Source organism: Miniopterus natalensis, chromosome X (assembly GCF_054644295.1).
Source record: "Miniopterus natalensis isolate mMinNat1 chromosome X, mMinNat1.hap1, whole genome shotgun sequence".
In the NCBI taxonomy this organism is placed as follows: Eukaryota; Metazoa; Chordata; class Mammalia; order Chiroptera; family Miniopteridae; genus Miniopterus; species Miniopterus natalensis.
The window spans coordinates 6,952,410-6,979,209 of record NC_142103.1 but is presented as its reverse complement, the minus strand read 5'-3'; the positions used below and the strand labels follow the sequence as shown (position 1 = coordinate 6,979,209).

General features: G+C 37.8%; 1 protein-coding gene across 4 annotated transcripts in view; it reads left to right on the top strand.

Moving 5' to 3' along the window:
- Nucleotides 1-26,800, top strand: part of LOC107544723 (integrator complex subunit 6-like) — a 51,752-nt gene that overhangs the window by 10,407 nt on the left and 14,545 nt on the right. For all 4 annotated transcript variants that reach the window (XM_087829372.1, XM_087829373.1, XM_087829374.1 and 1 more), the window contains exons 3-9: nt 9,884-10,033; nt 10,829-10,918; nt 11,155-11,338; nt 11,600-11,728; nt 14,049-14,212; nt 16,432-16,584; nt 19,991-20,123. In XM_087829372.1, coding sequence (XP_087685498.1) covers nt 9,884-10,033; nt 10,829-10,918; nt 11,155-11,338; nt 11,600-11,728; nt 14,049-14,212; nt 16,432-16,584; nt 19,991-20,123 — 1,003 coding nt within the window. The remainder of the gene's footprint in view (nt 1-9,883; nt 10,034-10,828; nt 10,919-11,154; nt 11,339-11,599; nt 11,729-14,048; nt 14,213-16,431; nt 16,585-19,990; nt 20,124-26,800) is intronic.

The window sequence follows — 26,800 nt, the reverse complement described above, 5'->3', positions numbered from 1 at the left end:
ACTTGAATGCTATTGGACAAAAGACTTGAAACATTTATATGTGTGCAAGTAAGGAATAGTACTAGTAGAAAAAGTAAATATGATTTATTAAGGTCTTTGGATTTATCATATAGCTACTTGGGCCAACTTACTAATGTTTATTCTCTTTGCCCTTCACTACATTTGAAACTGTTAATACTTCTTCCTTCCTTCCAGAAACTTATCACCTCTTCTATTCTGTTTCTCCACCCCTCTCTCTATGATAAACCTTTCCCTGTCTTCCTAAATCTTTCCCTTGTTGAACCCATTCTACCTCATCATGGTTTCAAATAGTCCTCCTACACTGATGCCTCGCCACCTTCAGCATCTCTAACTAATTACAAAACATCTCCACCTGCCTATCTATCCTGCCATCAGTTCATACATAGTTAACACATCAAGACCTCCTATGACTCTAAAGCCTATCCCCTCACCCATATTCCCCATCTTTTAGTCATCCAGGATTGAAAGCTAGGCATTATTTAGCATGGTTCCTGTCCTTGCTCTTCTTCTAAGGCCTGTCATTCCTTTGAAATATCTCTTACATATGTTCCTTCAACTCAATTTTTGCTTCTATCACTTGAGTCTGGGTCCTGACCTTTCATGCTTCAACCACTATAACAACCTTCTATGTGCTCTCCCAAGTACCTCCCAAATTCATACTCTTTACTCACACCAACTGTTAACTTTCTAAAAAAGCTGGTTCCATCAAATCACTCTCCCCTCCCAACCCTTCGAAGACTCCCTATGCCTAATGAGTGCCATTCTGAGCTCTCTGGGATCTGCTCCATATGTTTATATAAACTTATTTCCCATCATTTTCCCACAGGAGCCCTGTGCTTCAGCCAGACTTGTGTCTCCTACCCCCTGAGTTTGTCTCCTCATTCCTGATGCCAGCCCTTAGAACATCAGTTAACTAGAGGAAGAGGAAATACAAAGCCAGGACAGCTGGAGGCCTGGGGGAGGAGAACAAGCAAACTGGAAGCATTCCATTAAGGGTGTGACTTGAGAGGGAGGTGCTATTTTAATGATGAGGAGTTGCTGAAGGAAGTGGGAGGGAGCTGGTTATGACCTTAGTGGTTGATTAGCCTGAACTAGACCAAGACATTTTGATTTAGATTGGCCTGAAGTTGCCTGGAGGCACTGCTGTTTAATCAGAAGCCCAAACCAACCTCTCTTTGCATTGTCTCTATAGAAGAAAACCCACATAACTAGACAGTAGAAATAGGATTCTAGGGAAAATATCTAGGCTTTAATATAGCCATGGCATTGGAAAGTTGGGAGTCCCTCTTGTTTTGCTTTTGTTTTTTGTTTTCTTGTAGGAGTTCCTCTTGTTTTATTTCTTGTAGGAGAATACTGAAGATATGTGGAGCAAAGCTCTCCACTTTTCTTTTTTCTTATATTTTATTATGTGTTTACCACCCCAAGTCAAGTCTCCTTCCATCACCTTTTATCCATTTTTCTTAAAAGCATACGCATGTGTATAGACATTGTAAACTCCATTTCATGGTGATGCTTCTGAGCTGTATGTTAAGTCTAGGTACTGTTATTCAAATTAGATTTTTAAAAAGTGGTCATACTACAGTCTATCTGTAGTATGGATCACACCATCCACTACCATGTAAATCTGGCAAGTTCTGTCCTTTATCAGCCCCTTAAAGAGTGCTGGGTTGGAAGGCCGAGAACCAGGGTTTTTAGCCACAACCTGCTACTGATTAGATAGATACATGGCCCAAGGCAAGTCACTTAACTTTTTTCTAGATATCAGTTTTCCTATCTGTAAAATGAAGGGATTAGACTAGATTATTAACACTGTTCCTTCAGGAAAAGTACTAGAGAGAACTGTATAACTGAAAGGCAGGAAGTGGAATAATTGAGGCATGAAATTCAGGGTGATTTCAAAATTGCTTTAAATTTTAGAAAACAGTTCCTATACATGCTTTATGTGCTATATCTCACACTGGTTAAATTAGTAAATGTCACTCCACCTTATTAATGTTGTTTATTTTTGCTGATAATTGTTTAATATTCAGGACAGAGTCCTAGCAATGGTTAACTCTGATGGGTGGAACTGAGAGTTTGGTGAAGAGATACACTAACCTTGTATTTCTTTCTTTTTTAAAAAAAATCTTCACCCCCCAAAAAAAAAATCTTCACCCAAGGATATTTTTTCCATTGATTTTTGTTGTTGTTAGAGAGTGGAAGGAAGGGAGGGAGGGAGGGGGAGGGGAGAGAGAGAAACATTGATTTGAGAGAGAGACGTCTATTGGTTGCCTCCTGCACATGCCCGGACCAGGGCCCAGATGAAACCCGCAACCCAGGTACTTGCCCTTGATTGGGAATTGAACCTGTGACCCTTCAGTGCTCAGGCTGACGCTCTAACCACTGAGCACACCGGCCAGAGCAACTAACCTCATATTTCTGTTGGGATTTTTAATAATGAATGCGTGTTACTTTTATGATGTAAAAAAAAACAGCTCATAAAATTTTTTGAGAGAATTATTTTTAAAAATTAGGAGGAAAGAAGTGCTATATCATCTTTAGAAAATGATGAATGGCCTTTCTGCTATCCCCTCTGTTCAGCTCTTTCTGCTGTGTTTGAATGGTTTAGCCTCACTCCTCCTATCCTTGTGTATTTTTCCAAGATCACCTTAAAAAATTTTCATTTTGTGTATGTGTGTCTCCTATCAGAGCCCAAAATCTAAATAATTGAACATATGATCTACACAATAGCATTTTTTTTTTCTGATAACAGATATTGATCAGTAGCTACCATTGAAATGGTCTGAGAGTGAGAGAGGAAACAACATTTTTATCTGCTCAAGTTTGGCAAATTCTTTGCAACTCTAAGGTATTTTTCCTTCAGTAGCAGTACGATTCCAGAACAAAGGAGAAGAGTTTCTAAAATTCAGTTTCTGCATGTTAGCATCCTCTGGTAAAGACCAAATTTCTTTTGATCCTGTCATGCTTTCAAGTGAGCTCAGAGAGGTGCGTTACTTCATAATTTTATCCTAATTCCCTGTGGTAAGAATGGAAAACTCATAAATGCATTTTGCAGATATTTTAGACTAATCCTTATGATTGTATATCCAGTAAAAAATCAGACTAGGTATTTTAAAGAGACAGGTAACACAAAATGGTGAACTCTGTGTCAGTAGAATCAAATTGTGAATTATTTCTTTGTCCTGTTTATTTTTTAAAATTTATTTTTCAATTATAGTTGACATACAATTAAGAAAGAAGACGGTTCCATTCTTTCAATGACACAGCATATTCCTGATGTGCACTTCACAATTTTAAACTTGTTTTTTAAAAATATATCTTTATTGATTTCAGAGAGAGGAAGGGAGAGGGAGAGAGAGAGATAGAAACATCAATGATGAGAGAGTCATTGATCTGCTGCAGCCCCAACCAGGGCATGTGCCCTGACCGGGAATCAAACCCTGATCGCCTGGATCCTAGGCCGATGCTCAACCACTGAGCCACGCCCAGCTGGGCACACTTTACAATTTTAAAAACCTCCTTATAGGTGTGCTAGCCGTAAACACAATTTAAAAAGACATTTGAACATTTCAAAGTGATTCAGCTCTCACAGTGTTTCATTTACCTAAGGAGGCAAGTAAACCTTGCCTTATATCTATCAGAATTGGGGTCCATTTTAATTGTGAGAAGGAAATTCTTGAAGTTGGAAAGTTTTAACTCACACAAATATTCCATATAAAGCCAAGGGGAAAGACCAAGGGGAAAGTAATTTGTCTCCTTGGGAGATAAGAGTTGATTGGAAAAGCAGGGCTTCTTATTTTTCATCTCATTCTGTTTCACAAAAGAACAGTTTGTGATGACAAAGATGATAGAATGTTAAGTTAGAGAAGAAAGTAAGTTGGTTGAAAAATGCTGTTGAGATTGATTTATTCAAATTGTCTGCGTTGTTGCAGAACATGTTTCCCCCAACCTTGTAGAGAGCAGATGGAAAAAGAAAAATAGTTTATCTTTCAACAAGAGAAGTAATGGCCCTACTAAATTTAGACTCTTTGGCTTTAACTGGAGACATCTGGGAAAAAACTCACATCCGTTAATCATCTAGTTTATAACCACCTAGAAGAAGAGCCCAAGGTCCAGGATGGCCCCCTATATAGGATAACAAAGGGCAAATATTATCAGGCTGATTTAATTTCCTTTGATAAGAAGTCTCGTCAAAGAGAGGGAAGCAACATGTATTGTCTACAGATTCCAGCAAGGCTTTTTATTCGGGGCTTGCTAACAAGCTAGGAAGACTTGGACAGAACTGAAACTACTGTCCAAATAGACTCTTGGGTGTGTGTGCCCCAAATGGGTTGGTGCAGTGGCTCAGCACCAAGTCAGAGGGACACAGTAAGTGGTGCCTGGCTTGTGACCATCTATAATATAGAAGGCTTATTTTTCTCTTTGAAAAGGTTCACTGCCATTCTCCTTTAATAGCTGTCATCCTAGATAATTTTAATTATTCGATTAATTTTTGATTTATAAATATCTGATTTACTTCTCTTGTGGACAGTTAGAGGCAGCTGCCCTAAATGTGTTTTTCAATGACCTTGGATGGGGAAATTAATAGCATGTTCATTAAATCTGCACATTATACCAAGTCTGACCAGATCATATGTTGTTTTGAAAAAGGATTACAAGTGACCTTTAGAGATAGTGCAGTGGTTTTCAGAACACCACTGGCTCTAATACCACTCCCACATCCCCTTAAAGGACAGTTAATCTGCCTTTATCTCTTTTACTTGTTTTATACTTCCTGGCAACTTTTTGATGGCGGAAAAAGTTCTTCTATTTTAAAATATAAAAATAAATAGAAATAAATGAATCAGGAATGGTCCATCCAAAATGGGATGAAGTTCAGGAAGACAAGTATTAAGATGTTGAGGTTTGAGAGGCTAACCAAACAACAATCCCACCTTTCCCTCCTCCATTGAAACCAATGGAGAAATAAGACACAGGAGCTAGCTGGAGTTCTAAATAACAGCTTCATTCCTGTTAAAAGCCAGAGTGGAGGATATACCCTAGATGTGTGTTCACAAAAAGCTCCCAAATAGTTGACATATTTACAGACCTCCCCTATAGGTCTTTTAGAGGGGCAAAGCCTGCCCCTTCAGCATCATATGTCAGAGAACATACCAGAAAATTAGAAAAACCTTCAACAACAGGCTTAGAGGGAGCATGCCGGTTTCCTGTTCCCAAAGCCAACCCTCAGATAAGAAGATGGAAATAAGTGTGAAAAGGGTCAGAAACAGCCCCAATGAGGAGTAAATGACTTACTCTAGACTACTTGCTTTGCTAGGTAGTTATAGCGTGGAATAGGCTAGGGTTTTCCAAGTCTTAATCCACTGTTCCCACACCCAATTTGTCTGCATTTAGACATCAGGAAAAGTAGGCTTAAATTAAACGAATTTGGAAATATCGTTAAACTTACAAACTTTTAAGCTGATATAACAAGACATGTCTGTGATGTGACTATGTGGAATATGTAGTAGAATCTCTAGTACAGTGGTTTAAATTGGTGGGCTCTCAAGTGAGGTCACCTGGATTCACATCCTAGTTGTATCATTTACTAGTTGTTTTACCTGGACAAGTTGCTAATTCTCTCTGAGCCTCAGCATGCTCATCTATTAAATGGAAATAGTAATAGTTCCTACTTCGTGGGGTGGTAATAAGGCTCAGATGAGAAGGATACATATAAAATACCAATGCTTCACATAAATGAATTCCTGACACATAGGCACTGATAAATATTACCTAGGGCTATTATTTATCATCATCAGCATCACTTTTAAAATTTGACCTGTGAAGACAGTAAACTTCTTACTTTAGGATTTCACCCATCCCAGGTTACTCCTTTGTCCTAAACCTCCATTTTTTTAGGTATCCCAGGCTAGAAGTTTTGTAATCATCTTTTACTACCTCTCATTTAAGCCCATAGTCTCTGTCACCAAGTACTACCTTGTTTGTTTAAAATGTTTCTCTGTTAACCCCTTCCTCTTCATTCCCATTCTGACTCAGGCCCTGCTTCCCTCTGGCCTGGATTACTACTAGCCAAGCCTCTTAGCTTCTTTTCCTGGCTATAGCTTCTCCTTCTCCAGTCTGTCCTATATGTCACTGCCAGGCTGACCTTCCTGAGACAGTGCTTTGATCCTGTTTCCCCCTGCCTTGGGATCTGTAATGAGTCTATTGTCTGCCAAAGCAAGGCCAAGGTTTCCTGACTGACTTTCAGGTCCTTCTAGAACATAACTGTCCAATGGATATAGGATACCAGCCATACACAAAACTAAAGATTTTCTAGTAGCAACATTAAAAAGTAAAAAGAAACAGGTGACTTACAGTAATATATTTTAACTGAAAACAGTCAAAACATTGTCATTTCAACATGTAATCAGTATGAAAATAAAATATATTTTTTATTCTCTCTTTTCTTTGTTGCAAGTCCTTCAAGTCCCATGTGCATTTTACACTTACATCCATCTCAAATCAGACTTTTCATGTTTCAAGTGCTCAGGAGCCATATGTGGCTAAGGGATACTGTGTTAGTGCAGCTGTAGAGTGTGACTCACTACCACTCACTTCCATAAACAAGACATACCTAAATCTTACTTCTTCCTGGTTTGTTCAAACAAAATAGGGATGATAACACCATGCCTATTTTGTTGGTTTTCCCAAGCAAATGTGAGGTGTGGAAGTGCTTTGTGCTTTGTAAGCTGTGAAGATCCATGAGAATGTAGGAAGTTATTATCAGGAGTAAATGCTTTGCTGACATGAGAATAGGATATCTTTGAATAATTTGAAAGAAAATACTCTATTAAGAAGGTAAATGGGCTGGCCAGAATACATTTGTGAAAAAAATGAACTTCAAGCAATGAAAGAATGTAAACGTATACTTTCTCCCACTAGCTCTTCATAATGATCTTTTTGAAAGAAATTTGTCACATTAATAAGGTTCTCTAAATATTTAAATTAATCTTAGGCCTTTTTCCCCCTTCAGTATTCCGAGGAATGGATTTAGGGACATTTAGTTCCTCTCTTGAAGGAGCCAGACTGCTACCAAAAAGCTGATTGCTTTGGGTAGTAAATGTAGCCCATGTGCTTTGTATTACCAAGGTAGGAGAAGCACTCAAATTTCATTCAAATTCATCCACTTCATTACAAAGAATTGGAATCGACCTAAAAACAGAACACCAGTGATTTGGGTGGAGAAATGATTTGTAAAATGTCTTCAACCCATATTATAAAGGAAATTTTAAGTAATAATTATTCTGGCAGGTTGATTAGTAAGATTACACAGTCAGAGAACACGTTATTTTAAATAGTGTTGAGTTATAGGGTGCTTTCTTAAGTGATGCGCAAATCTTAACCCAGCTCTTTACCAAATCAAGTAGTCTACTAGTTTTTCTTTAGCTATGACTTGAGCTATCTTGTGGCTCTCCAAGAGTTCAACATTTGCTATAGATGTAACTCTTAAGTTTACAGTGTGGGAAGTAAAGTCAACTTTATAAAGTGGCTTCTGGGCAAAGGACCCCTACCATTTATAGGTTTTGTCCAAGCCAGAAACCTCAACCTAATGTATGACCCTTTTCCTTTCATCTATCCCTCTAATTAGATGCTAAATCCTTATGACTCCACCTCTGAAATACTTCTATCTGCAACCTCCTCTCCATCCCCACTGCCCTCACCCAAGTTTTCATCCCTTTTCTAATAAGCTATTGCACCAATCTTCAAACCAGTTTCCCTGCCTCAAGCTTCAGCCTCCCCTCCACCCCACAATTTATTCTCCAGCTCACAGCAGAATCAACTTGCTAAAATAGAGATCTGATCATGCCACTCCTCTAATTAAAAACCTCAGGTTATTCCCAGGGCCGACAGATAAGATCCAAACTACTGAGCACAATGTACAAAGCACATTACAGTCAGAGCCTGACTTATCAGCCTTGCCTTCTGCCATATACCCAGAAAAATGCTAATCAAATTACTTGTGGTTCCCCATGACTCCCTATCCTCTTATGAACTCTGTTCTCTTCCCTTGGCTTGCCCACTGCACTCGTCACTTCAGTGTGGGGAGTCCCATGATCTTCATGCCGGTAGGCTTCCTCAGACACTCCATGTTCTTCCTTAACTCTTTGATCTTTCTGACTCCATAACTCCATTCCTTATTCCTTTGTGCCAGGAACTCCTCAAGCCTAATTACTCTATATATCCCCAGCACATAACATTCTTCAATTACACAGAATCCCAGGATCTTAATTAAGACCACCTTTACCTTGTATGGTTATGCAGGTTGTGTACTGTTCAGCCTTAGGGGGCACTATGCTCATTCACCATTACAATGTTAATGACTCCTCCAGGGTTGTATCATGCACAGCCTTACACAGTATCCCAGCTTACCTAATCCTCTTCATTTTCAGATAATGAAATTTAGGTTCTAGGAGCCAATAGGTTTGCTCAAGGTCACCCAGATACTTCATGGGAAGGTACCATCAACAATCTGCCCCCTTTCTGCCTCTCAGTCATTCTGATCCAAATTGCTTGCTTCAGGAACCTGAAACTAGAAAAGATAGTATTTGCTATAGTTATATGGATATGGCCAGTATGCATTCAGCTAAACATGAAATTTGAATCATTTAGTTTATTTCTGCATTATCTGCTCTTGCTTTCCACCTCCAGCTGTGCTGGCCTGGTCACATGACTTCAGCACCTAGAATATCACTGCTGCCCTCAGGGCTACCGAGACTCAGGTGGTTGTTTTGTCCTACCAAGATGCCAAACTGTGCTGTCTGCTCTCTCCCTTGCTGGCCTACTCCTTTGTGACCTTACTGTTAGTTGCCTCCTTTTAGCTTCTCTTCTAGGCCTTTTGTGTTGCTTTGTTTTTATAACCATCACTAACCAGTCAACATGACTCTTTCTTCTATTCTATGAACCATTCACTCACATTATGTTGGCTATTGACCTTGGGTCTTTGTTTTTTTCTGCTGTTTAAAGCTGCTGGGTGTGCCTAGGTGATGCTGCTTCTTTGCCAAAAGTTGTTTTTTTGTTTGTTTCTTTTCTTTCTCCCCTTATTCTAGATTTAGGGCTTTCTGAATGCTTGAAGATGCCAGCAGAGTTGTCTCCAAATAGTCGTCATTCTATTCCTTTACCCCCACCTTTACTCTTTTTAAAAAAAAAAAAATATATATATATGTTTTTGATGATTTCAGAGAGAGGAAAGGAGAGAGAGAAACATCAATGATGAAAGAATCATCCATTGGCTGCCTCCTGCACGCCCCTTACTGGGGATCAAGCACAGAACAGGGCTTGTGCCTTGACTGAGAATCGAACTGTGACCTCCTGGTTCATAGGTTGACTCTCAACCACTGAGCCACACTGGCCAGGTCCTACCTTTGTTCTTGCTTGGGAGGAAGAATCTTGTTTAGAAAAGTTCATGTAGATCAGGCACCCAATAGCTGATTGTCTCTTTCAAGGACCAATGGATTTTAAAAACTACTCCTTCCTCTACCCCTTACTCCCCATTATTGTCAAACTAAGGTAAATACTGAGGTGTTTTGGTGGGTGTGTTTGACCCTGAATAGAAAAACTGGATTTCTTGAACCAAAGCCCTCCAGCCTTAATGGACAATGCATTGTTTGTGTCTTTGCTCTTGATCATTAACGCTGGAAGATCTTTCTAAAACTGATGAGCTGCCTTAGTTGCACTTGTTTGGTCCAGATATAGAATAGAATTAGATTAAGGAACTATTAATTTGTTAGAGGTTTGATGCTTGCTGTTTAGTGGTTGTTTGCACTTTATATATATATTGTTCACTGTATAATTGGGAATTTCTTTGTAAATGTTTGGTTTTCAGGCTGGTTGGAAGGAAAATCATGCAACATTCATGAGTGAACTAAAAAATCTTCAGGCTTCTGGACTGACTACTCTTGGTCAGGCTCTAAGATCCTCATTTGATTTGTTAAATCTCAATAGATTAATATCTGGAATAGACAATTATGGACAGGTAAAAAAAAAATTTGGAGTGAGTACAACTAATTTATTTTGGTGACTTGGGGTAAGAATTTAAGATTGGGCATGGTTACCAAGTTTTCTGCTTCTTTTCATAACTTCCAAAAAGAGGTCCATATATCTTTTAATTACTTTTTTTAATTACCTTTTTTAGGGGGGTCTTGTATGTGGTTTGATCATAAAATAGTTAAAATTGCCTACCCATCAGATCATTAGATAGATGAGAATGGGTTGAATAAAATGCTGAGAAATACTGGGACAGGACTAATGAAACTTTCAGTGCCTTTAACTCCCTCATCCCTCCCAATTCAATGAAAAAGCTCTAGAAGGAGAGGAAAGCAGAATAATATTTGCTGCTGCTACTATTGTCCTTTCCTACTTTGAAAGCTCTGCTCGCAATGAATTAGTAACTGTCCAGGTTGCAGAGCCTAAGTCACTGATGTCTCCTTGTCTGTGCCAGGATTTCAACTCAGGCACTTGGTGTGGGTGATGCTGACATTATAATCTCTTTAATATCTTTTATGATCACTTGGAAAGCAGAGGGAGAGGAGTATTTGGATGTATACTTTGGGAGTTCCTGAATTAAAAGAATTCCTCAGTTTATTCTGAATGTTACCTCTTCAGGGATTGTTATTTTCATTCCCACCCACTCAGTCCCTAATCTTTTCCTTCTTATTTATCCAGGCAAATTTTATCACACTCTTGGGAGATCACTGGCAAGGCAAATGTAAAAGTTTAAATACAATTGTATTACCTTACATGGCTCTAATACTTTTTAAATGTATTTTAGGGGAGAAATCCATTTTTTTTAGAACCATCTATTTTAATTACTATCACAGATGGAAACAAGCTAACAAGTATGGCTGGTGTTCAAGAAGAGGTGAGATTTCATTTTTTAAATTTTCGTTTGAATGGCAGGGAACATGCAGCTATTTCTGTGGAGGGCATACATTTCTAGTTAAGAACAAGTTTAATGAAATCTTCCATCCTGGTAATCCCTGAAAGAGTGCTTCATTTTATTGAGTACACGAAAGAAAAGTGAATCCTTTAATTCTTTAACTCTTTCTTCTTGTCTGGGTTGTTATGATGAAAACTTTTCAAATTTTGCCTTACCAGCTTCATCTTCCTTTGAATTCTCCTCTGCCTGGGAGTGAACTAACCAAAGAACCTTTTCGTTGGGATCAAAGGTTATTTGCATTGGTGTTGCGTTTGCCTGGATTAGCTTCTACTGAGCCAGAGCAACTAGGGAGTGTACCAACTGATGAATCTGCTATCACACAAATGTGTGAAGTCACTGGAGGTATTGGCAATATTCACTATTTCAAGAATTCAAGGCAGCAGAGTGTAGTTTTTCTTAAATGCCATATCCAGCCTTTACTTGTTTTTCCTCAGAATTTTTAAACTCTGCTGCTTAAGCTCATTAACAGTGTGATGTTTGCTGCCAATGTAGCTATAATTATTTCAAGTTGTATTTTAGAATTTCAAATGCTTCAATTATACTCTTGTGAAATAGTATTTGATTTGATCGAACTTGTACTCTTTCTTTTTCCTTCCGGTATAGGTCGCTCCTACTGTGTTAGAACACAAAGAATGTTGAATCAGTGTTTAGAATCTCTAGTTCAAAAAGTTCAGAGTGGTGTAGTTATTAACTTTGAAAAAACAGGACCAGATCCGCTTCTTATTGGAGAAGGTACAGTAGATAACTTTGCTTTTACCCTATAGCGTTATTGAGTAGAACCATCTGTGACAGGGAAGACATTAAATTAATCATAATAGACAACAATCTTCACTATCCACATGCATTCAAGTGGTTACAAACATCCATCCAAAAAACTACCATTTATGCATCACCTACATATACATGCCAGGTAGCCAGATTCTAGCAACTTTAACTCACTGTCAAATCTTCTTTAGAAAATTCTTCCTTTTCCTTACCCATTTCATGTTCCCTGGTCCCAGTCTTGGAATGACACTGAATTATTTCCCTCTCTATTCATGAAATATCTGGACATTCACTTCAGAGTGCCAGTGCCACTTAACTAGTTTGGGTCTTGTGAGCACCAAATGTGCCAACCTGTCTTTATGAAATCTTGTTTGTTACCACGTGTCAGCAAGGGATTGTGAATGTTTATGCAGGAATTGCTAGCATTCTCTAAGATCTTACACCAGTATTTTCCTGGACTCTTTTTAACTGCAGAACTTTTTCCCTTCAAATGAGATTTTACTGAAAGTTCAACATCTCAAAATAGATGAAAGCAGAGCTATTTTTGTATAGAGGAAGGAGCTTCTCCCTCAACTCATACCTGCATGGTGAACCTTCTCCTCATTGCTGTCAGTTCACACACCTACACACTTGTTTGCACCTCATTACTGAAGTGCTTGTCTGGTCTGATCTATACATTTTAGTTGCTGTGGCCACAATCAGTGGTAGCTAGCTAGCTGCCTAGAGAAGAAAAGGGAGCAAGTGCATAGGGACAGAAAAACATACATTTCTGTATGAAGCAGTCAATCCTGTGATTATTGACCTTTTTGCTGTTTAGTTCCTGGAACCCTTTGAGAAACTGTTGGAGCAATAGAGACCCTTCTCCCTAGAAAAATGGATATAGGCTGCACACACACAATTTTGTATTTAATTTCAGGGGTTTCTTGGGCTCTAGTTTAAGAACATGTCCCATAGAAGACAGGCCTCACAGCCTACTTTAAATTAATGAAGTTAATCATAAAGGAAGGACATGTTATACTGCTAACAATTGACTGCTCAATCCACAATGTTGTGTTCATTACCTTAACATGCACTGGGAACTTTCATACTGAAACCCATTGGACTTGGTGTCATATAAATAGCTCAGATTTTCTTTCTAGCTCCATTTCCCCTTTGTCCAGAGTTGTTACCCGCTAAGATTCTGATAAAAGCAAAGAACTCTTTCTTTAGAAAAATGCACATCTCCAGAATTGTGAGCTCAACAACTTCAGGGGGGTCTCCTGTTCCCCTGAAGCCATTACATATGTTCCCTAGAGCCCTAGAGACCCCAAGAAATGTCTTGGTCTAAAGTAGTTACTTGTTTAAAGGAACGCTTAAATAAATAAATCAAATTACCTGTAATTTAGAAAAAAATAAGACTCAAATAATTAAAACATATATTTTACAAATATAATTTAGATTGATGAATGATCACGTTAAAGGTTATGTAAGTCTACCTTGCCCTATTTCGGGGGAAGCAAATGAAATATGCTAGTTTAAAGAATTAAAATGCACTCAGTATACATTATGCAGCATTATACAATATCAATTTTCCTCGGAATTTTAGTGGTGATGGGGAAACTATACTGAATTAGTCCACAATAAACTTGACACTTTTGGTTTTTCCCTCCCCCAACTATGTACATAGATTTTTTGGTAAACATTCCTTCTACTTTTAAGTGAATTGGATAGTTTTTATTTTGCCTTTGTGGTGTTTAGTAAAGGATAGTTTTGTCATCTAATTGGTATTATAAAGAAAATATAAATGGAATTTATGACTTATTTTGTCAGATTTGAAAAATGTAAAGCTATACCAGGGAATGAACAGTTTCATTAGCTTAATTTGGAAAAATAACTCTACTGGTTTGGTATGTTTATGTGTCCAAATCTCAGAAAAATGTAAAACTAATTTTACAATAGTTTTTTATTTTCTGCCTATTTTGGTCTTAATTAAGGACAGGTAGTGTGGGATGTTGGATTAGAAGGGATGGATTAGATGAAAAGAGATGGTAAGGAGAACATTCAAAAATCCTAGTAGAATTGCTTTTTTTCTTCCATTTTTCAGGAATCACTGTTTTGTATTTTGTTTTTAGCTAAAAATTTTGTATGAGAAGATCAGCAGCTTTAAAAAGAAATCCATGCCTTATTTGGGGAGAAAAAGGGACATCTGTAATATTTTAAACAAAAATAAAATTTTAAAAATTAATTAATTAAATTAAAAAAAAAAAAAGAAATCCATGCCTTAGTCTGTCTTTTGTTTAACTTTTAGATGGACTTATAGATTCATCAAGGCCAAGCAATTCACTTGCTGCTCAACCATGGCATAGTTGTCATAAGCTCATTTATGTGCGACCTAACTCTAAAACCGGTGTTCCTGTTGGACATTGGCCAATTCCAGAATCTTTTTGGCCAGATCAGAATTTACCTTCACTAGTAAGTATAAAACAAAAGGGAAACAGCCTTCTGGATTTTCAATTTGCTGGTTGATTTTAAATAGCTTTGAAGCTTTTAAGCCACCCAACCCTATTCTATCTCTTGCTGGAAGTCTAGCTTGTACCAGAAGCAAGAGAAGACTTTCTATTCTGGCATTCTCTCTTTCAGCTGCCTTTACCACTTGAACTGCCCTCTTTAGAGGTTAAAGCATGGCTATTTTTGATGCCGTTGCAATCTGTGGCTTGGTTTTTATTTCAGAGCAGCTGAGTTGATTTACATAGTAAAAACAATGGCTAATGGCTGGCATTGGTTTTCATGTATATTCTCAGGAAATTAGGACTAGTCTACACCTTGTAAAGGTTCTAGAAACATACTCAATTCATGACTTGGGGTGGTGAACACACAAAGCAATATACAGATGATGTATTATAGGATTGTACACTTGACGCCTATATAATTTTATTAACCATTGTCACCCCAATAAATCCAACAAATAAAAAAATAAAGTTTAGAAACATATTCAAATCAGAGGTCATTTTACTTCCGCCTAGGGACTCATTAGACAACTAGTGGAACTTTGTGGACCTACTTTGCATCTTTTTGTAATCAATGGACTTGTGTTCCTTAGCAATGTACCTTTAAATGATGGGTAATTAAACAATATTTTTAAAATGATCTCCAAGCAAGAGCTTGCCTTTTGTTGACTGCATTTGGTAGACGCGGGTTTGATATTGTAGTTGTTTCTGGTACTAGATGAATTGGCTTTGGGGGTAAGGGTGGTGTCTAGTAAACAGGGACATTATATGAATTTAGTTCTCCTTTTCATCTTCCTTTCTCCCCCCAGGAAGGGAGGGTGAGGGGCACGGAAGGATCACTACTCTTTCAGTTTGAACTGATCTGTAGTCTAAGTTTTAGAAATTTCTGACATGAACTGCATTTTTTTCCTGATTACTATTTTTAGGCTCCTGCATTTTTTTCAGCAATGGCCATGAAAGGACTGAATGTACAATTGAAGAACCATTTCAGCCCCTGCTGTGGGAGAGGGTGAATCTTTTCTTCCTTCCCTCAGGGCTCCAAGGTGGCACACTGGTCAAATCTCAATGTTCAGCTAACTCTCAGCCCCTTCAAACCCCAGAGTGAATGTTCTAGTTACGAAGTCACTTCATCATTACCAGTGACAGGCCTTCACTCATGTCTTTATTGCTTTCTTACAGGTTTAAATCAATAGCCTAAAAATATTTGTTTAATTAAAATGAAAACCAGGAAAAACTGGAATAAAGAAATTCCAAGTAACTCAACATAGCTCACATTACCATGCCTTTAGCTTTAAAAGCACATTTGAGGCCTATTTTTCTCAGCTCCCAAAACATCTTGTAGGTTTGTAAGTCATAAGAGCAAGTGGGCAGGTTTTCCTTTTTATAAAGGAAACAGAGATGTTTCGTTATTCATATTAGCCTTATAGTTCTCAGCAAGAATAGGTGAACCCATGCCTCACCTTTGTTCCTGGGACTTGTCCTATCCCCTTATCTCTCCATATTGCCCTTGCTGCCACCATTTCTGTCTCTGGTGCTCTCCATTCCCACAAGCTCCATCTGTTAATAAAATGGCTGCTCCATCAATCTGCTCTGACACCCCAGGCACACAGGCCTTTTCAGCCCAGCCAAAAGCACCCCCAGCTCTAGCTATTCAAGGTAAATGGGAGAAATGCTATAAAAATTCAACTGGAAAAAATTCTACTGGACCCTGGAGTTTTGACTGGCTCCTTTTCAGTCTCTATTTTGCCCTTTATAAGCCTATACAATTTGTTCATCTTGCTTGTTAGTGGCTCTAGCTCTTTCATTACCTCCTTAGAAAGCTTCATGGATTTCTTCTTCCTTAGCAGTGTTTGGGCTATCTGTAAGTTCATGGTACAAAGGAATGAATAAAGCCTAGGGTTCATCCTACAGATTGTAATGACTTCTTAAAAATATTCAAAGAAGTTTTGTTTCACTGAAATTGTAGGTATGAGCATTATAATTTACATTTCCCTTTCTCATTGCCAAGTTGGTGGTAGAGATAAAGAATCTCAGTGCCCTTCCTGCATTGAAGCCATTGGTGATGCTTAGAGATCAGCAGCCCTGTTTCTCAAAACACAGGGATGGTTTATAAAAGGGGTTGCAGAATTGTTAGAAATGTAAGCTGGCTCGTAACTGATGATATTTCCCCCTCTTGTTTTTTAGCCTCCACGAACATCTCATCCTGTTGTGAGGTTCTCCTGTATAGATTGTGAACCAATGGTAATAGACAAACTTCCCTTTGACAAATATGAACTTGAACCTTCACCTTTAACTCAGTACATCCTGGAACGGAAATCTCCCCATACTTGCTGGCAGGTACTTATCCTTACCTGTTAGACAAGTATTAATAACCACTCTTGGGTTTGGGAATTGTTTAAGAAATTTCAAAAGTTAATCTGGGAATAATTAGGCTGAGTCTGTTAATAATGTTTCTCCAAAATGTTATCAAATAAACAACAGAGCCAAGCAAATAATTTCACACTGATAATGAATCATTAGCCACTTAAGGTAGTCAAATCTAATGAAGCTTGTGTATTTGAGAATTTGGAAGCCTATCCAGAGACCCCAGGTTTAGAATCTCTAACCAAAGGGATGTAATTCTATTCAGTTATGGCTTCTGCAGGGTGAAGCAGAACAGATCGGAAGTAAAAGATCTGTTTTTTCTTATTTTAAAAATATGTTTTTATTGATTTTAGAAAGACAGAGGAAGGGAGAGGGAGAGAAAAACGTTGATGAGAGAGAAGCATCAATTGGCTGCCTCCTGCATGCCCCCTACTGGGGAATGAGCCCCAAACCCAGGCATGTGCCCTGACCCAAATCGAACCTTCGACCTCTCTGTGCATGGGACGCTGCCCAATAAACTGAGCCACACCAGCCAGGGCACAAAATATTTTTGACAAAAAGCCAAAAGCCCTGAAACTACTTTCTGTATTAGTGTAATGTAATCAAACTCTTTTTGTGGTACCAAGCATATTGGTGTGTATAGTGTGGATTTTACTTGAACAAAGCAAATGCACACCATTGGCTCTTCCAAGTGTGATCTTTCAACGAGAATGGATTGCTGATTTGTTACTGGATTCACCTTTGGATTTTGATTTGTAAAAATCCAGACATGGCAGTCACAGCCTTTTTATTTGTATGTAATAAGGAAGTCTTACACTGTAAGGATGTTTGTTCTGTTTCTAAACTATAGCACCATATAGCAATCAGTAATTGTTAGGTTCTACTTCCACAAGGAACACTTTCAGACTGCCATATGTTTCATGCTAAGTTGCTACTGGTTTTCTTTTAGATACTTAAGTTCTCCAAAGATGCTAAAACTGGGTAGAAAAAAAGGAACAGGCTTAAAGCAAGGATGTAAAAGTGCAAGAAACAACAATCTCATAAATATAACATTGAATGAAAGGAGGCAGGCTTAAAAGGTCACATATTAGCCCTGGCCGGTGTGGCTTGGTTGGTTGGAGTGTTGTCCCATGCACCAAAAGGTTGTGGGTTCGACTCCTGGTCAGGGCACATGCCCAGGTTGCCGGTTCAATCCCCAGTCGGGGGTGTGCAAGAGGCAGCCTATGGATGTTTCTTTTTCACATCAATGTCTGTCTGTCTGTCTGTCTGTCTGTCTGTCTGTCTGTCTGTCTCTCTCATTCTTTCCTCTCTCTCTCCTCCCTTCCTCTTTAAAAAAAATAAATTAAGAAAAAAAGGTCACATATTGTATGATTTTTCTTTATATGTGTTCAAAAAGAGGTCAAACTGACCTACTCTGTTAGAAGTCAGGATAGTGGTTTCTCTCGGGGATGCAGAGTAGTGACCAGAAAAGGGCATGAGGGGGCTTCTGGTTGTGTTCTATTTCTTGATCTGGGTGCTAATTACACATGTGCATTCACTTTGTGAACATTCATTGAGCTATATACTTATAATTCATGCACTTTTTTGAATGTTTGTTTATGTTTCAACAAAAAACACCCAAAATGTACTAGAAATATAGACATGTGGGTTATAGAATGGTAACTTAAAGTCAATATAAGACATTTGAATTTATGGGTCAAAAAAAGTTTGCAAAAAAAGCAAATAAAATTGTAAATTATACCTTTTTTCTAAAAACTCTCTTTTCTATGTAGCACATTCCTTGTCAATGTTCTCCAAAGAAACTGAAATCCTGACCTTGCTCCCTGCATCACCCCTCAAATATGATGCCATATGCCTTTCTCCTTACCTTATGTTACTTTGGTTTAGAGTAGTTTTAATGTGATTAATTATTGGGTGTGAAAAAGAATAAGATGGACCAGGAACCAGGAAATTTGGGGAAATCATAATGGAGGCTGGATTTCTGCTGTACAAACTATGTGGTCTTGAACTAGACACTTACTTTTTTTAGACTAGATGGTCTCTAATGATTGCTTTGAACCACTAAATTCTGTGAATTCGCAGGTGATAAGGAATTTGGAAAAACTCAAGGGGCTTATTGGAAATAAAGGAAGGTAGGAAGGGAGTGAGGGAAGAGAGAAAGGAAGTGAGAGAGGAACAAAAACAGTGTTTTTCCTTTCTCAAGAATCATAGGTCTGACCCTTGATGGCTTTGTGTAAGTTTTTTATCCTTTATGATGATTTCCCCCCCTCTTCTATTGTTCGCAATTAAGGAAATAGGGGGGAATCCAACATGGTTTATTGCAGTTTTCTGTTTCTATTAAGTTTCAAATTAAGATATGAAATCTAGTAGATGAGTCATGTTTTAGCACAACTCATTGTTCTGTGGAGTCATAAATTACATAAGAAGAATTTATTCTTAGCTGTAACTAAATATTGCAAAAATTTAGTTACCTGCTAGGTGATATTGCTGGTACCAAGAATTAGCAAGGGAAATGAATCTTGTTTACCATCAGGATTTGACTTTTGTGTTAAGTAATCCTGTTGAAAGACTCATGAAACACAGAGAAAACATGGTAGCTAGAGGACTCCAGCACAGCATAGCAAGTGTATGGGACCTAACAATATAATATATATCAAATCAAGAATATCAATAATGAATAAGGTGATAGTCATATGTAATAAAGATTAATGTTTTGATCATCATTGAATGTTTCTTCTACCAGTGTAACTTACAAGAATAAGTGACTTCCAGAAAAAATCCAAAGCATTTTCTTGCTGCCGCAAAATAATTAGCACAAATGTACCAGTGCCTGACTATTCAGTAAATACTTATTGGATGAAAAATGAATAGTGGGTAGGGGAATGGGGTATCAAAGGGAAGTAAAGCAAGATTTAATAGTAGTACACATGAAGAGTGTTAGCATAATCCTTTAAAAGGGCTGTGTTTTATAATTGCCTGCTTTAGGCAGGGGACCATGTTCCATTTTCCTAAAAGTCTTTACTCTGGTCACCACTTCTTCCTTTGAAAAGTCACTTTGTTTTAATGGCTGGTATTTCAGCCATATTTTCCATTGTGCTAGCCAAGTAAATATTCGGGCATTGTTGATGTAGACTGCAAACTCTGAATGGTTATTGCATAGTACAGTTTCATTTCTTAATACAAGTTACAAAAGAATTGCAATCTGAACATTCTTATTTAGTATGATATATTTGACATAACCATAGGCCAAAAGCACTATTTCCATTTTTAAATTACAATTAAATTGTGCCATAGGTATGGCTATGGAATATTGCTGTGAGTTTGCTTTTACATAAAACCCTCATTGTCATAACTGTATATTACTTCACGTTATTCTCAGGTATTTGTTACTAGCAGTGGAAAATACAATGAACTTGGATATCCATTTGGTTATTTAAAAGCCAGTACAACCTTAACTTGTGTAAACCTCTTTGTGATGCCCTACAACTACCCAGTTTTACTCCCTCTTTTAGGTAAGTAGAGTATGTCCTATTTAGTCATCTTTAAAATACAACCAAAAATACATGACGGTCTAAGCACCTTAAATCTAGTCAAAGAGTAATTAATATCTGGGTATATAAAAATCTAAAAACTGATTTGAAAGGATAGAATTTGCATACTGTTCTCTGTTTGGTCTTCTTTTTGTTGTTTTTACATCAAATAGGAGAGGCACTTAAATTCTGGTATGTGATTCTTACGCTGTTCTTCAGGTTGCAAGGTCCAATGCTGCCACCCCTCCACTCCAACTCCCAGTTTTTTGTGTGCATTTTAAAAATGTGTTTTATTGATTTCATAGAGAGGAAGGGGAGGGAGAGAGAGATAGGAACACCAATGATGAGAGTCACTGATAGGCTGCCTCCTGCACACCCCCTACTGGAGATCAAACACACAACCCAGGCATGTGCCCTGACCCGGAATCGAACCACCATCTCCTGGATCATAGGTCAACACTCAACCACTGAGCCACGCCAGTCGGGCGCCAACCCCCAGTTTTAAGTGCACTTGCCTTTTTCATAGACTTGTTTGAGCCAAAAAACCCAAAACCATGGATTGGGTTTAATACTACAAAAATATGATCCTTTTCTTCAGAAAATACAGCTTCAATGGGGAGTATTGGCTCACACTAATTCCTCCACAAAAGAATATTCAATGCTCTTGCGGCATCTGTTTTAGGCACAGTAGCAAGTTATGGCAATCAGTACAAGAGTAAATTCTGCAATAACTGTAGTTATAGAAGCTGTGGTTTCCATGGCAATATTCTAAAAGGAACAACTCCAGAAGCTATTACTCAGGTATCACTGAAAACGTGTGTAGAGACTTTTTCTTCATTTAAAGAGCCACATCTGTTTTAGAGTAATATAATACCACATGGTATCCTTCTAGTTGTAAAGTTGTGAACATTTTTATTTGGTGGAGCCTCTTAACTTTTGCCAAAAGAACCAAGCCTTTACTGAATTCTAATAGTCATTAAAAGCATAATGTTTTTTATTATGGTAAGTGAAATAAGTCGGACAGAAATAGACAAATACCATATGATTTCATGTATATGTGGAATTTAATGAACAAAATAAATGAACAAACCAAAAGCAAACTCATAGATGTAGAGAACTTTTTATTTTTACGTATTTATTTATTTTTCCTTTTTATGGTTGCCAGATAGGAGTGGGTTAGGGGGATGGGTGAAAAGGGGGAAGGGATTAAGTTGTGCAAATTGCCAGTTACAAAAACTGTCATGAGGAAGTAAAGTACAGCATAGAGAATATAGTCAATAATATTGTAATAGCTATGTATGGTGTGAGATGGGTACTAGACTTATCTGGGTGATCATTTCATAAGTTATATTATAAATGTCTAATTACTATTTTGTACACCTGAAACTAATATAATATGGTATGTCACCTGTTATTGAAAAATAAAAATTATTGAAAGAAGCGTAAGATTTTTAGTGCTATAAGTACTATATATATTAAATGTACTGAAAAGGCAATTCTTTCAAATGTTGCAAGTTAAGGTTAAGAATGGGTGATCATAAATATATTAGCTTGATTGTTCTGTATAGCCTATCTACTTTATTTCTTAGTCTAATCTAAAAGTATCCTTTAAAAGGTGATTGCCCGGTCAGGCGTGGCTCAGTTGTTGAGCATCGATCTAGGATCCAGGCGATCGGGGTTTGATTCCTGGTCAGGGCACATGCCTGGGTTGCGAGCTCGATCCCCAGTCGGGGGCATGCAGGAGGTCGCCGATCAATGACTCTCTCATCATTGATGTTTCTATCTCTCTCTCCCTCTCCTTTCCTCTCTCTGAAATCAATAAAGACACATTAAAAAGAAAAAAGAAAAAAAAGAATTATTAAAAGGTGATTGTCACTGATATAAGTTATGTCTTTGAGATTAATAAGACTACCAACAAAAAACAACCTGTATTTTGTGGATTTACTTACCCCCCCCTCTCCCACACACACCTTTTTTAAAATATGTCTTTATGGATTTCAGAGAGAGGAAGGGAGAGGGAGAGAAAGAGATAGAAACATCAATGATGAGAAAGTCATTGATCGGCTGCCTCATGCATGCCCCCCACTGGGGATCAAGCCCACAACCCGGGCATGTGTCATGACCAGGAATTGAACCAGGATCTCCTGATCATAAGCTGATGCTCAACCACTGAGCCATGGACCTATTTCTGTTTTTTAAATATTTTTATTTTATTTTATTTTATTTTATTTTATTTTATTTTATTTTATTTTATTTGAGAGAGAGAGGAAGACAAGGGAAAGAAACATTGATCGGTTGCTCCCTGTTGTACCCTGACTGAGGATTGAACCCACAACCTAGGCATGTGCCCTGACTGGGAATTGAACCAGCAACCTTTCAGTGCATGGGACAATGCTCAACCAATGGAGCCACAACCGGCAGGGCTCACTTTCTATTTCTTTGCTGAGGTTTTCTGGTTTTTTTTCATTTGTTTCAGGCATGTCTATAATTGGTTGTTGAAATATTTTTTATTATGGTGGGTTCTTTAAACTTTTATTGAATATTTTTAACATCTCTGTCATTTTGGTGTTAGTATCTTTTTTTATTTTAATCCTCATCTGAGAGTGGAAGGGAAATAGAGAAACATCGATGCGAGGTTGCCTCTAGCATGTGCTCCAACCGGGCCCAGGGATCAAGCCTGCAACCAAGTTACGTGCCCTTGGCGGGAATCGAACCCGGGACCCTTCAGTCCGCAGGCTGATCCTCTAACCATTGAGCCAAACCACCTAGGGCTGGTGTTGGTGTCTCTTGATTGTCATTTTGAATTTGTTGTGAGATCTTCCTGGTTCTTGATATGGTGAGTGAATTTCAATTGAAACCTGGACATTTTCAGCATTGTGAGTGTGTGGATCTTTATTTAAACCTTCTGTTTTAGCTCGCTTCTTCTCACACTCCTCTGGCAGAGATTTTGAGTTACTGCCTCATTAGTGCTAGAGGGAGGGAAGTCCAGGTTCCCCACTTGGCCTCACTAGAATACCTCCCTGGCTGAGAGAAGTAACAATTCTTTGTTACTCCTCCCCACATGGTCTCCACTGACACCATAGGGGTGGAGGTGGCCTCATTACCGCAGGGCAGTGGAAAAGTTCTTTAGAACTATTAGGGGTTGAATTCCAGCATTTCATCTTTGGTCTAAACTCAACCTGTCTTCCAAATTCTTGCATGAAAGTGCCCCTAAATAGAGTACCTCGTCTTCTATGAGAAACTGAGATACATAGCACTTTTATAATAGCAAGACCCACCCTCTAAAATTGGTCTTTGATGGTCTTAGGTAATAGAGGTCAGATGTGGACATGGCATAATGGTTAAGAGGAAGCATTCAGTTCTTCCTTTGCCTCAGACCTTCTCTGCCTAAGTTGCCACATTCCCAGACTCCATAGTACTATGTAAGGTCAAATCCTGACACTGTTCTGGTTACCTCTTAGTCTATACCACTCTATTCCTTAAATGTCAAGTTCTCCTTCTCTCTGAAATGTCTTCTAACACCAGAGAGACATATGTGGCATTTGCTCCTGGTCCTTCTTAACCTACAACACTGAGAATCCAACCCTGCCTAGAGCATCATGATCCCTTTGCAAATATCCCAAACCAGAAACCCCAGAGGCATCTTTGATTTCTCCCCCGTCCCTAACCTCACATATTCATTTTGAGGTCATCCCATCCTTGACTCAGTTCCCATTATGCCCTTTTGCCTCAAATATCTATTTCCAGGCTTTTCTATAATCTGCATCTTCTAAGAAGCGTGGGGTTTTTCACACACCCTTTGAGGCTGAAGGTCGGTGTACTCATGTATCCCGAAGTTGGATTTTATGTTGAGGTTCTAAAATAGACACTTCTTACATTTCCACCATTACTTCATTTTCTGGGTTGTGTAGCTTTCATAGTGCTTAAGTGTATGAACTGTATGGCATAGCTACCCTGATATGAATACTGGCTCTGCTGTTTGCTAGCTTTGTGACCTTAGATAATATACTTAACCTCTCTGTGCCTCAGTTATTTCATCTATAAAGTGAGAATAACGATAGTACCTACCTCAAAGGGATTTAGTTGGAATTAAATGAATACAGTTAATTGCCTACAACTCACCTGACGAATAGTAAGTGCTCAATAATGCTATTAGCATTATTAATAACTATGTTATCTTAGCAGCTCTTAAAGGCACTATTTCATACTAAAGATAATATGAAGTTACAGGATGGTTTCACACTTTTAGTGGACAGAGCATTTAGTACAAATGAAAGTTAAGTCACATACACTTCATAACGCCCAGAAACATCAATGTATTACTGCACAGTACGATAACTGTCCAAGAAGGTGACCTCTGTTTCTTTATCAATTCAAGATTGCCATCAAAAGTAGTAAAAGGTTTAATTATTTAAACACTAAAGTGTACCTGGGATAGATAAGTGAGGCTTAATTGGATCAATGCACTATCATAAGAATCACATTAGTAGGGCTGTAACCAGATTATAATAGTTGGCGAACAGACTATCTCTCAATTAGGAAATTAAGAATTTTTTGTTGTTGCTGAGAACTAATAACTACAGAAATTAAGGAATTTATGGCAACTTTTCTTTTTCTTTTTTAAAAAATATATCTTTATTGATTTCAGAGAGAGGAAAGGAGAGGGAGAGAGAGAGAAACATCAATGATGAGAGAGTCATTGATCGACTGCCTCCTGCACGCCCCCTACTGGGGATGAAGCCTGAAACCCGGGCATGTGCCCTGACCAGGAATCAAACCCCGATCGCCTGAATCCTAGGTCGACGCTCAACTGCTGAGCCATGACTGGCTGGACAACTTTTCTTTTTAAAAATATACTACATTCAGTTTGCCTGGTTTCTTTTTTTAATTAAGAACTAGGGACTTGTGTAAAAAATAAAATTTAACTCCATGTTGAGACCAGGAGGAGCAAAAGAGAATAAATGAAGGAAGATACTTTGATGTGTACTAATCAATGTATACTCAGTGCTTTACAGCTTGCACCATTTCTCATTTTATACGGTGTTTTCATGTACATAATCTAATTCTCAGAACAATCTTGTGTGGGAAGGAAGTTAGCATTAAATGGACTTTGTAGATGGAATGGAGGCACAAAAAGGTGAAGTAATTTCTCAAAGCTCACTCAGCTAAGAATGTGGCTGATCTTGGACTCAAACCCACATCTTCCTCCTCTTTGAAGCTGGAAATGGGGAGAAAGGAACTGGAAGAGGACATGTCAGTAATTTTTGAAGTGTTGGCAGTATCATTTTAATCTCGTTCTGTACTCTCTTGTCTTTCAACTGATTGTTGATGACATCTTTACTGTACCCTCTTAGAGACTCCATGTGAATGGAAATTTAATACCATGGAAACTATTTTCTGAGCTATAGAGATAGTGACTACACAGCACTGTCACCCTAACAGATCTCTACCCTTAATTTCAACTGTGGAAGATTTTCTTTCTTCCTCACACCCATTTCAAAAAATCCTATGAAAAATAATTAGACTAAATTAGCTCCTGAGCAGAATCATTGCAATCAGCATTGTTAGAAATATTAAAACTATTATTGACTCTCATTATCTAATCTATTTACATTCAAATATCTCTCCAGTCTTATGGTATTTAAATTTGTGTTAGTTTCCAAAATATGCCTAATTCCCAACAGACTTCACATAAAGACACAATTCAAGATATGAATGGTCTCTAAAAGACCTGCATGCTATAATGAGTCAGCAGTCTCTTCAGATCTTTTTTCTTTGTTCTTTCTACCCTGTTCCAAAAGAACAAAAACCCTACATTTTATGACTGTGTAAATTCATTTAAATTAGTTTCAACAGGAGTGAATAATTTATTGTAGCAATAAAAGGAAGAAAATACATAGTTGCTTTTCTTACCTAAAGTAATTCAGAATTTCAAAGAACAGCCTATTTGTAGAGAAATTATACATATGGCATAGAAATGGTCTTGTCATTGGAAGTAAAAGCATTTGTTTTGGGATAAGAGCCAATAAAACCCAAAGAAACAAAATAGAGGTTGAATTTTTATCTTTCATATTTATAGTAAGTGTGGCAGGCTCATGTTGATGTCTGGGGATATCAATCTTGAATTATGTTAGAAAAAAATATTTTTTCTTATCCTCGGAAGGAAATAATGCGATGTTTTAGAAATTTTTGTGTGCTGTATGTAATGCATTTAGATTATTAAAATAATTAAGGTTAAGTGTGAAACCATAGGGATATCAGCTTATTTAACCAAAATATCTTTAGTTGTGTCAATGTACATGGTATTAAAGAAACATATTTAGTTGTGCAGAATTTAAACCAACCTAACATCTCTACTTGCTTTTACTAGTGCCATCACCCAATTTTTTTAAATAATTTTTTTATTTTTCAATTACAATTGACATACAATATTATATTAGTTTCAGGTGTACACCCCAATGAATAGACATTATATAACTTAGTAAGTGATCATTCCGATAAATCCAGCACCCATCTGGCACCATACATAGTTATTAGAGTATTATTGACTATATTACCTATGCTGTACTTTACATCCCCAGGACTATTTTTTAACTACCAATTTGTACTTCCTATTCCCTTCACCCTTTTCACCCATTCCTCCATCCCTCTCCCATCTG